The 12,625-nt window shown below is 46.8% G+C and overlaps 1 protein-coding gene across 1 annotated transcript in view; it reads right to left on the reverse strand.

Moving 5' to 3' along the window:
- Positions 1-12,132, reverse strand: part of PPP1R14C (protein phosphatase 1 regulatory inhibitor subunit 14C) — a 98,593-nt gene extending 86,461 nt beyond the window's left edge. The window contains exon 1 of the mRNA XM_056125968.1: positions 11,641-12,132. Coding sequence (XP_055981943.1) covers positions 11,641-11,964 — 324 coding nt within the window. The 5' untranslated portion in view covers positions 11,965-12,132. The remainder of the gene's footprint in view (positions 1-11,640) is intronic.
- Positions 12,133-12,625: the final 493 nt, after the last annotated feature.

Consider the following 12,625-nt stretch of genomic DNA (forward strand, 5'->3'; position numbering starts at 1 on the left):
CTTTTCCTCAGTTTTAACACAGCAGAACAGATTTCCAAAATGCCAGTGCTGACTAAGAAAAACCTGCTGAGAATTTATTGGCCAGGACTTTGAAGCCAAGGCAAGAATCCAGGCTTCCATTGCTGGTTCCACCAAGACTTGTGTGAGCCTGTCGTTCTGAATCTTATCAGCTGATGAGAAACTTGCCACTTCCCAGCACAGCGTCCCCGCTCCCAAGGAAATGAACAATTACTGTGCAAATAAACCAGTATTCTCATGCAGACTGAAAAATGAAAATTACGGAACAGGATAACAAGAACCACGATTCCTTCCTTTGAAGGCCCTCAGGTCCCATGCCAAATACATGGCCGACCTGGCTGACGCGGCCAACCCGGGTTCAATTCCTCTGCCCTTCTTGAAGAGCCTGGCAAGCTACCAAGAGCATCTCAGCCTCGCGGCAAAGCCTGGCAAGCTCCCCGTGATGTATTTGATATGCCAAACAGAGTAACAACAAGTCTCACAATGGAGACGTTACTGGGCCCGCTGGAGCAAATCGATGAACAATGGGAGGACAGTGCAGTGCAGGTCCCATGCCATTGTGCCTTATTTGGAGACAACCTCCTTTGTTTCCACAAGTTCCAAGGATGCCAGAGGCATACCATTCATCACTGTGAACAAGCAATCAAATGAGGGTGCAAAGAAAGAGCAGTTTGGGAATTTGGATAGAGCCAAATTTCATGAATACAATTAATTTGGGACCTATTTTACCCCCAACGCATCCCCTGCAATCTGCTACCCATTGCCCTTGATGGCAATTTTGTTCTGAGTCTTTTTATCCTGCTGTTTAATTTGTGGAAGGATGTTCAAGCACACCCAGCAGTGCTCAGGCTTACTCCTGGCTCTGTACACAGGAGATACCGTGGCGATATCCAGGGTACCACATGTGCTGCCAAGAATTCAAACTGAGGCTGATTGCATGCAAGGCAAGAAACTTAACCCCTGTACTCTCTCTTTGACCCTGAGTGTGTTGTGCGGGCGGGGGGTTTGCACCTACCCAGTGGAGCTCAGGGACCAAGAGGGCCACATCAGCATACTCAGGTGGACCTGTGCTGCCAGGGATAAACCCGGGGCTTTGCACATGGCATGAGCACAGACTTTGGGGCAGCCTCCCCACTGGGCCACACTGCCCCAGTCCCAGCAGCTCGGAACATGGAACAAGTGGAGCCAGGTGTGAGAGAGGTATGGCGGCGGCAAGGGCCAAGAATCCTGGAGAAGCAGAGCAAGGGCCGAGACAGGATGCCAGAAAATGGACCAAGAGGTGAGAACACGGCCAGCAAAAAAAGCCTGGCAGCCAGCCTGGTGGGGGAGGCACATACTAATGGAGGAGGCTTCCTGGGAGGTATACCAGATGCCCGGAGATGACCTGTTTCTTAAGGCTGGTCCTTGAAACCAGTCTAAGAAACAGGTGACAGGGAGACAGTCGACAGTCAAGGTGGAAGAGGAAGTTAACATGTTTCTGGCAGAAGGCAAAGCAAATGAGAAGGGGTGTCTGCATGAGGAGCTGAGCAAACAAGACGAATGGGTTGTGGGGGAGGGGTGAGGCTAGTGAGATGGGCAGGGCAGGCCAAGTTCGGCTAAGTGCCCCTGCTGAGGCAGCAGGAGCAGCAGCACTCTGGATTTTAGAGTGGCAGGACTGGGTGGCACAGAGACCAGGGCTCTGGGGAAGGGGCCGAGATGGTCATCAGCCCACCATGATTCTGTCACTAACAGAGTCAGGGTGAGCCTGATGCTCGAACTCCCCACCCCTCAGGGTTTTTTTTTGTTGTTTTTTTTACATTTTTTGAGTCACACTCAGCGATGCACAGGGGTTCCTCCTGGCTTATGCACTCAGGAATGACTCCTGGCAGTGCTCAAGGGACGATATGGGATGCTGGGAATCGAACCCAGGTCGGCCGTGTGCAAGGCAAGCACCCTACCTGCTGTGCTATGTCTCTAGCGTCCCCAGCCCCTAATGAGTTTTGATTAGCTGGCAGGTTTAACACTTGCAAAGAGTCAAGGGCTCATGGATAGCAGGGATGCAAGGAAGAGCTACAGACACCCGTCGCCGCCCCCAGAAGCAATGGTGGCAGCGTGACCATGGAACCTTGGGCAAGGAACAGTGATGACCTAGCTTAGTGTATTCCTCTTGGGAACACAGAAATGAAAGTAATACCCCACCTTGCCCCTACCTCTGCATCATGCAGAGATTGAGGCCCTCCACGGAGGGTTCTATCCAGGTGGGGTTGGGAGCAGCACCAGTAGCTAGGCATTAATTGTAAAGGAGGGAAATAAAAAGTATCCACTTTGTGCCACAGTTGAAAGTGATGGGTGTGAGCCCAGGTGCAGGGCGAAAGCTGAGGCGGTGAGAAATCAAAGAATCAGATTCCAGAGAACAGGGGAGCAAGCAGCGACAAGACGCTAGGCTGCTGGGTGTGGCGGGCCACGGAGAGGCAAGAGAGGAGGGCGCCAGTGTGATCTTCGGCCAGGACATCTGGGATGTCCACCCACTCAGGGCATCGAGGAAGCAGAGAAAGAGATAGATGGTGGAGAGAGAAAACTCCTTTTCAGACCTGCAGATTCCCATGGGCGGACATCGAAGTGGGGCTGTCCATTTCAAAACCCTAAATTTGTTTGAAACCCAGAAAATAGATCTAAGCTAAAAATACAGCTGTAAGAGTTGTCGGGCATATGGACAGCAGCTGAATCCATGAGAATTATCTTGTGACAGAGAAAAAAAGTGAGAAGGAGCAGAACAGCAGTCCAGACAGATGTGCAGGTCAGCACTGAAGAGATGGACGAGACAGAACATCCAGAAAGGAGCCCACAACAGTGGCCAGAGAACAGGATGTGGACCAGGAGAGAGGGCAGCTCACAAGCCCCGGGACAGAGGTGTCACAGGGAGATGGTGACAAGTACCTAACCTCACAGGAGGGCAAGGAAAATGAAGACACAAACCAACCCCCTAGTCTAAGACTCAAGAAGGTCCTTGACAATGTGTGTGTGTGTGTGTGTGTGTGTGTGTGTGTAGGTGATAGAGGATTCGCCAAGGGAAGTACTTTTCATGGCCAGGGTTGATGTTCACAGAGAACAACCTCACCTGTGTTCTCAATAAGTTGGGGTACAAGAACCAGTAGAAAAGGGAAGGCAGGCGATGCAGCCAGAACAGAGGGCAACCAAGGATGGAATGGGAGCACCCAGAAGGAAGGAGGAAGCCTTGAGAACAGCTGAAGGGAAGTGGGAAGACAGATAGGTGTGCAGAAAAGACAGTAGGTAAAGATCTGCAAAGATGGGGCTAGAGCAATAGTACAGCGGGTAGGACGTTTGCCTTGCACGTGACCGACCTGGGTTTGATTCCCAGCATTCCATATAGTTCCCCGAGCACCACCAGGTGTAATTCTTGAGTGTAGAGCCCTGCTGGGCTCCACTCTGCCCTTCACCTAGGAAGGAAGAGAGAAGGCTCCCCTGGGGAGCACTGGGCAGGCAGGCCCAATGGGACCAATCGCTGGGAACTGACTCATGCCAAAGATTGGAACTGCAGGGAGAACCAAGTTTAAAATTTGGCTCTTGTTATGGCAGTGGGTAGGGCACTTGTCTTGCATGCAGCTGACCCTGGTTCAATCCCCAAAACCGCATATTGTCTCCAGAGCCCCGCAGGAGTGATCCCTGAGCACAGAGCCAGGAGTAAGCCCTAAGCACTACTGGATATGGCCCAAAAGCAAACCAAAAAAAGAAAAAAAAAACCGTGGCTGCTGCTATAGTCTTTCATTTTCTGTTTCGAGTCAATAAGCCAATAAAACATAGGATTTTTTTTAGCAATGCTAAATTTAATCAGAAATAATACAAGCATTTGATGTGGATTACTATCACAAAGTCATAGACCTGTTTTCTGTCCAAGCCATTGACTATGTAAAAAAACACCAGCAACAAATTTGATTCTACAGTCAACATCCTTGACTTTTTGAAGTTTTCTGACGATGGATTTATTTGTCATTCATTCAAACAAATAATTAATGATTGATGAACAATACGTACTCAGGACATACAAAAGAAGCTTAGAACAGGTGTTCCCCTGAAATTGTTGGAATATAACTGATCTAACCATATATTGAAAACCACCAAACATTCTAGAGTGATAAGAGCTCTAGAGAAAAAGGAAAATAAGATAGAATATTTGCTGATAGGCCAATGGTTAAGGCACTTGCCTTGCATTTGACCAACCCTAACACCACATATGGTCCCACCAGGAGTGATTCCTGAGCACAGAGCCAGGAGTAAATACTGAGCATATGACTATGTGACCAGAGAGTATGACCAGCCCCCCCCCTTTTTTTAATTTGCCAAGGTTCAATTAAAACACACCAACAATTGCTGACCCCTAAGTACCATCCTTCACAAATCTTACCAACAAATGGAGGCATCTTCTCCTGACATATTCCCAACTTATAAAGAAATAACCAAAATGCAATGGTGGGTTAGGGTTCGGATTACAACTATCTTACAGCTTCTTCCACTTGGTGTCTTTTCCATTTGGTCCTCATAACATCCTGTAAAGAGGTTGGGATGAGTCCCTTTAACTCTGGGGAAAATAGACTCAAAGAGGTTTAGGAAATTGCCCAATCTCTAACTACAACTAAGTGCTGGGGCGGATGTAATTTCAGGTTCATCTGACTTCAAAGCTTTGCTCTTTAACCACTGCCCCCAGGTCCAATTTCCCAGCCTGATCATTGTTCCAAAGAGAAGCGTGTTCAACACGGTTTTCTTTTCTTCTTTTGACAATTTAGATTTCTTTTATTCAAAGGTTTTCATGTGCTTAATTTATTCCTTAATATCTACAGATGGAGCTGATGGAGTTTGTAAAGGCAGTTTTGTTAAGAAAGAAAGAAGGAAAGAAGGAAAGAAAGAAAGAAAGAAAGAAAGAAAAAAAGAAAGAAAGAAAGAAAGAAAGAAAGCTATTCATTCTCAAATACCAACACAGATGGGGATGACCAGATAATCCTATAGGCTTTGCATTCTGGATAGCAGCTCCTACCTGCCAGCTCAGACACCAACAAAATAACAGCAAATCACATTAATCTGAGGGTGAAGAGAGGACCTCGATACAAAGGAGATCTCCAAACTCAAAACAAGAGCCCCAATCAGGTTCAGGAATAGACCACTGACAGTATTTTCCCCCCACACGCAGTATCAGCCTACTTAAAGCATGCAACTCACAGTTTACCAAGAATACATGGAAAACAAGCAACATATGGGGTTCATAGAAGATTCCAGACTCTTAGTCCCACCTCAGGAAGCAGAATAATGCAATAGTTAAAATGCATCTTATTTCTGGACACAGTTTTGCTCTGCCACAGCCAAGCTGAGAATCTTGGTGTGACTTCTTGACCTCTCTGTGCATTATTTTCCTGTCCATAAAATGGTAGTATCAAAGAATGTGACTGGAGTTCTACACAGTATACCTGATATGTAGAAATGTCAAGAATAATACATTTCTCTAATTCTATTATGTGTGTGAGCTCTTCCCTGTCAAAATATGCATTTTTCAAATGGCAAGTTATACCAGAAACCATAAAATATACAAAAGAAAGCATGTGATATACTCTTGGAAATTGACTCGAAAGGTATGTTAGCTATCTTTATGGACTCAACTTGAACTTCAAAGGAAACAAAAGCATAATTAAATAAATGAGATTATGTTCAAGTGAAAAATCATTTGTACAGTGAAAGAAAGCCATATAAAAGCTAAAAAGGCAAGTTTCTTTTCTTTTCCAAGGCATCTTGACTGGGAAAATATATTTGTTCACATGTATTAGGCAAAAGGCTAATATCCTAACATACATAAAGAGCTTTTAGAACACATACAATCAATTCCATAAAAAAAATAGGCAAAAGATTTGAACAGACACTTCCCCCAAAGAAGAAGATATGCAAAATTCCAAAAGGCACATAAATATGCTCAACTTCACTAATTATAAAGGAATAAGGGAAATGTAAATCAAAACCACAAGGCACATTACCTCAAACCCCTAAGAATGGTCTATAGAAAAAAAAATGTAAGCAAGAAGTTCTGCTAAAGATGTACACAAAGAATTAGGTACAGAGATGGTGGGAATGTAAATTGGTCCAACCTCATGGGAAATGATATAGATATAAATGATATCTCCTCTGGACATTCCCATTGATCTCTCTCTCTCTTTTATAGTCTTTCTATCTTTCTCTCTGTCTCTCTCTCTCCCCTTGCATTTGTCTAAGTAAATTTCTCCAGTAAAACTATTTTGCTTCACTAAAAATTAAATGAAAATGATACAGAGATTCTTTACAACACTCAAAATTATATGATCCAGAAATACCACTCTTAGTTATTTTCTACTACATAGGAAAACACTAACATAAGAAGATATAAACACCACTTTGTTGAAAGCATCCTTATTCACAATCGTCAAAACATGGAATCAACCTAAATGCTTATCAACAGAAGACTGGATAAAGACACTCTATGGAATATTTCTCAGCTATTAAGAATAAAATCTTGCTTTTTGTAACAACAAGGATGAAACTTGATTATGCTAACACAAATGAATCAGAATGTGAGAGACAATTATGGAATGCCTCTCTCAAACACAAAGAAAGCAAATGACTAGCAAATGCAACAAAAAATAAGTCGCACCTTGAGAAAAACAAGGTCGTCACCGTAGTGGGCAGTGAAGGTGTGGGATGAATGGGCACAGAGGGCCAATCTGAACTGAGTGCTGGGACTTTAGTGATGGATGCATAAGACTTTATCTACATACGGAGAAATTAAACTATATTCCTGAAATGTACACATTGTTGTAAAATAATGGTAAATCAAAGCTTAATTTTTTAAAAGTCGCATGTTGCAATCCAAAGAAAATGTGTCATGAAACCAAATGAGAGGGTCATAATCAGCAAACTTTTGAAACTAGAACGGAATACTATTTCTAAACATAAATAATCATTTGAGGTAAGTAATAGTTTCTGTAGCATAGCAGTTCCTTTGGCATAGTAACATGAAGTGCCCTGTGAATCTGTTTTCATACCTCAGTGCTTCTGTGAATGTGTCAGGCAGCAACTGAGATCATTCTTTCCATGGGTCAGCACCAAAACACCAAAAGACTGATTTACAGAATGAGAACAATAAGGAATCAGGGAAAATGAATGGTGTAACATAACAGATGTTACTTTTTTAAATGCAGGAGCAAAGGGGAAGGGGTTGGGTGTGTTTTGGCGGGGGGACCCTTCCAAATGGACAGGCAGAATAACTCTGGAAAACCTCACAATCTGTTTATGGACGGGTTTCTATAGGCGTTTCAATAGCATGAGGTTCACAACAGGATTTATTTCCAACGAAACTCAAATTGCAAAACTAGAAGTACAGATGTTATCTCAATGCTGGGCAAGATGGGGAAAATTGGAGTGACTTATCCAGTAAGCCACTTTGCAATACAAGGTGTCAAAGTAGACACCACACCAAATTTCAAATGTGCTATAAAACTGCCAGGGCTTGGAAGAGAGACAGAAATGTAGCTTTTCAAAGCAGAAATGTTATGTCTTAAAATCCTTCAATGTGAATGTAGATTTAACGTACCAATGCTATTACAACCAAATTCCTAGCTAACTTAACTACCTGTCCAAGAAGGTGAATTGAGAAATAGAAAACAAATTATTTCACTGCACTGACAAACCAATCAAAGCACTGACCTATGCATCTGAAGTGTATGTGCTGTGGTATTTAAAACTTCCACCCTTGGACTAGGGGAGAGCCATGGGCCTCAGCCCTGCCACATGATTCTTCTGGAGGACTTTAAGGGGTCCTAGTGAATCTGCCCAATCAGAACTGGTTTAAGGTTGCTCTACTGGTCCCTGGAAAAAACAGGTCAAAGATTAAGGCATGAGCAGAGTTGTCCGCCCAAGGAGGCAATTTGTCACTAGTGTGGACCAAAGGCAGGACTGGGGTGGCAAAGAGTGTGGACAGAGACTGGACGTGCAAACGAACACAATGCCACTCCAGGTGGGACAGGAGGATGAGCAGGAAAAAGAAGGAACACCGGGATGGAGATGGATTCTCCCAACCACAATCCCCAGCTCTGAGCTCCTGGAGGTCTGAAAATGCAAAATTCAAAGCTTAAGGTAAGTGGATAGAAAAACAAATTTTACAAAAAGCTTGCTAGCTTACTTCATTACTTTGAAACATTCTATGGGGTCGATTCCAGTTTGTTCTCTTGCATGGGACCCTGCAAAGTTACAGGCAAGCCTATGGTCGGTGTTGACTCTGGGCAATACTGCCTGGGTTCAAACTCCCACCAGCATCCCCTGCCAGCTCTGAGCACTAGGGAAAACCTCTTCAACTCCCTGTGTCACTTTTTCCTCATTTGTAAGGCAGAGCTAATAATAGCACCCTCTTTTGTAAGATCTTTGTAAAGATCGAATGAATTGGTGCTCACAAAGGGCCTAGAACAGCACCTGGTATGTAATACACACCGCACAAAAGCGATTATGCTATTCTCCACATAAAATTAATTGGTCACTGCAAAGTCCTAGATAAGATCCAGCCAGAAAGTTATTCTGAATGTGCCTTCATTCCCACTCCTTTCTAATTTTAAATATAATGCTCCAAAATACCTCATTTTCTATTCCAAAAAGGACAAGTCTCCAACTACTGAGCTGCTGGATATGCATCCTTCTGAAATGAAACATGTTCATTTCCCCTCACATCCCCCTCCGCCCAGCAATTTGGCAGGTAGCTGGGGTCTTTGAACAGTTTGAAGTCTGAAAACCTGGCTTTCTTGTCAATTCTATGTGATGAAACATTGAAAAACATTACCAATCTTAAGTATAAAAAGGACACCTTTACATTCATGAGCTTCAGAGCCAGGAGTCAGGGTAGGTCCTTCTGATTTGCGAACCAGGGGCTACCATCAGAAAAGGCTACTATTCAAGAGAAACTGGATTGAAAATCAAGCCAAAATTAAGGAGAGACAAATGCAAGATGACACTTCTTCATAGCTTTTTGTAAGTTTCCTTTTTTAAAGTTTTTACAATTTCATTCAAGAACTGTGATTTACAGTTATTAATAGTTGAGTTTTAGACATATAATATTCCTGCACCAATCCCACCATCGGTATCAACTTCCCTCCACCAACGTTCCCAAGTTCTCTCACACCATACCTCACACCACACCCCTCCATCCCAATCTGCCACCCTGACAGGCAACATTTTAAAGTCTGGTTGTTGCACAGTGCCCAAAAAGGGGGGGGGGGGAGAGAGAGAGAGGAAAAGCACCTGCCACTGAGGTAGGCAGGGGGTTGGGGTGAAAGCAATGGGAGGGAACCTGGGGACACTGATGTTGGGAAATGTACACTGGCGGAGGGATGGGCGTTGGAACACTGTATGACTGAAATCCAATCATAAACTGCTTTGTAAAATAAAATAAACAAATAAGAATAATAATACTAATAAAAATAATAATAAAGTTTGGTTGTTGTAGCTGGGGTCCCATGTTTTCAGTGCTGTTGACTCTGGTGTTTGGATATATAGCTATGCCACTCTACTACATTACTGATGCTACCTAAGGCTCCTGGTCCCAGCTCTTCCACCACTGTCCTTCTTCATCCTATTTTCCTCCTTGGCTTCCATTTATTCATCACTATTAAGTGAAGGTCTACATTCAGCCTAGTCACTACAAATTACCAACAACCTTCACACTGATATATAATCCTTCAGCCTCAAATGACAGCACGAACAACTTGAAGAGAAACACTTGTCACATTTTAATGACATGTGGACTGCTTGTAGCATCTTTACCATTCCATCATAAAACCTCTCAAATCTCTAGGTACTTGCCACATATTGAAAGTTTAAAGTGGGAAGAATACAAGGAGAAGATTCAAGGTCATATTTGCCCTCTAAATTATGTACCTAAACGACATGTTCAATGCAGTGAGCATTTCAATACCCCATCTTCCCTAAGTACTCAAAGAATTTTACAATATATATGATTTTCCAACCTGTGAAGGGTCTGGGACTCTCCCTAGTTCCCCAAGCTACATATAATTAATCTCTCATAAAAGGTGCATTGTTAATTTTAACAACAGTTTTTCTATTAACTCAAATCTTCAAATCCAAAATGGAGAATAAAGGCCTGTATGAAATTAATCAAAATTAATTGGATTCCACAGGGGCAAGACTATGCACAATCTATCCACCCAACACGAATCCCATCTAGAGAAAATGCCGTGTTTCTGTAAAGAGTTTCACCAACTTCCTATAAAAAATACATATATATGTATATATAATCCCATGAACACTTCCTATTTGGGCCAGTTTTTATGGATGCAATTAAGGTGGCTTTTAATAAGAGCTGGACTGGAGAAACTATATTTTTACAAGCCCATTAGTCATATAGTCAAGCTTCATTATATCATAATCATTCATCAGTAGTTGCTAATGAGAAAGCTGTTTCCTTGTGCAATGAGAAGGTCAGGAAAATATGTGTTCACAATAGACCATAAAAAGTGTGAACGACAGAATACCCACCAACCAGTGAAAAAGCCAGGGGGTTCATCTGGCTTTCATTTCTGCTGAAGAACTTAACAATTGCATGGATATGAACCTCTCTCTAACTTGGGGACCAGATGCTTAACTATGAATCCTCTTCATTCTCCCACCCTCTCCCAAACTCTACCCCCTTAAGAGAATACCTCCTCAGAATTATTGTTTTATTACAGTCTCTCATAGGGGATTGTTGGGACTTCAGTCATTTTTCTGGCTTACGTTTATTACAGTTTATGCGGAATATTTCTGCTCATACCCAATGCACACCCACTAGTTAGACTTGGGTGTAACCTTAGCCCCTGCACTGTGGGAAATCACGGTGTCCCGGCAGAGGGGGGCGCTGGTGGGGTTTGGCCCTCCTGAGCACGGGCTCCTTTCCTTCTTCCACCTGGGCATCCTTCCAGGTTGCCCAAGGCTCTTTCGTTCTACGCCCATCAACAGGAGCAACTTAGCTGAGGCGTGTGTGCGTGTGCGTGTGCGTGTGTGTGTGTGTGGGGGGGGAGGGCAGATGGGAGGGGGGGAGAAAAACCCACCAGAAAACAGCTTCAACAAAGCCCAACGTGGAGCGTTTTGGTAATGCACAGAAGCCGTAAGAGAACGCACGTTGAGGCTGGCTGGAAAAAAGGGAACGCGTTCATCTCAGGGTTTAGGTGTAAAACGTCAGGAACCAGGGGCGTCTCTGAGACGCCCAGAACCTCTCGTCTCGGTTCCCTCTCCATCAAACCCCGAGCTTCCCCGGTTCCCTGAGCCAAGGTGAGCTCCGGCTTTTGTGTGGCCTCAACGGGAGCCCGGCAGCGCCCGCGGCTCCCCAAACCCGCCGTTGCGCGGGACCCTCGAGGGCGCCCGCGACTCTCCCAGCACCGGGCAGTGGGACCTAAGGAGAGGGTGGCCCCCCTCATCGCTGCGCCCAGGCACCAGAGGGCACCCTTGGAGGAAGACCCCCGCCGCGCCCGGCGCCCGGCGCCCGGGTACTGTGTCCCCGCCAGGATTCGGGGGCGGGGGTGATCCTCGAGAATTCCCGGGTGCGCCCCGGCAGACCCGCCGCCCGGGTACCTCGCAGCCGTAGAGCTGCCCGAGTTGCTCCACGATCCACTCCTCCAGCACCAGCCGCTTGCGAAGCTCCTTGCGGTCGTATTTCACTGTCACTTTGCCCTGCTGGTGGCGCCGCTGCTGTTGCTGCTGTTGCTGCTGCTGCTGCTGGACCTGCCCGGTCGCCGCGGTGGCCGCGGTCACCGGCGTCGCCGCGTCCTCCCGGGAGGAGCCGCTGCTGGAGCCCGGGCTCCCGCCGGCGCCGCCCCGGGGACTCTGGAAAAACACCCGCGCGCCGCCGCCACCGGCCCCGCCGGCCGCCTCGCCGCTGCCCGTGGCCACCGACATGTCCCCGCGCGTGCCGGAGCCCGATGCGGCCCCGCGGGAGGCGCGGCGGGCGCCGCTAGCACCTGGCACCGGGCAGCGGCATGCGAGGGCCCCCGCCGCCACCTGCTCCGCGCCCTGCACGCCCCGGGGCCGCCTGGCTCGTGCCGCGCTCGCCCGCCGCGGCGACGACACCGACACGGAGGAGGGCGGGCAGGGGAGGGCGGGGAGGAGAGAGGGGCGGGGACCGCAGCCTTAAAGACGCCGCCGACGACGACCCTCGACGTCCGGCCGCGGGAGGCGGACCCCGCGCCCCGGGAGTTGCGCTCCCAGATGCGCGCGCGGTGGCCCGAGCGCACCCGGCCGAGAGGACGGGCGCGGTTCCCCTCTGCCAGCCCCCGGGACCAGCCTGGCGCCTCCCGGCAGCGTCCTTGCTCAGCTCGGTCCCCGACCCCGTCGACAACTCGGCCTGGGGAGTGGGGGGGAGGCAGAGGGTGTCCGCGCTTTTGCTGCCTCCCAGGCTGGCGGGGAAGCGTCGCCTCCCCTCCCGGCCCCACCCCGCCGCTCCAAACACATTCCTATTCATGCCATTTCCCTCTCGGATGCAGAGAAAGATTGACGAGGCGATATTTGTGCAATCAGGCAATCACCGAGCCTGAGAAATTCTCTGCAGACCAGTTTTTCT

This window comes from Sorex fumeus, unplaced genomic scaffold, assembly GCF_029834395.1.
Source record: "Sorex fumeus unplaced genomic scaffold, SorFum_2.1 ptg000061l, whole genome shotgun sequence".
Taxonomy (NCBI): Eukaryota; Metazoa; Chordata; class Mammalia; order Eulipotyphla; family Soricidae; genus Sorex; species Sorex fumeus.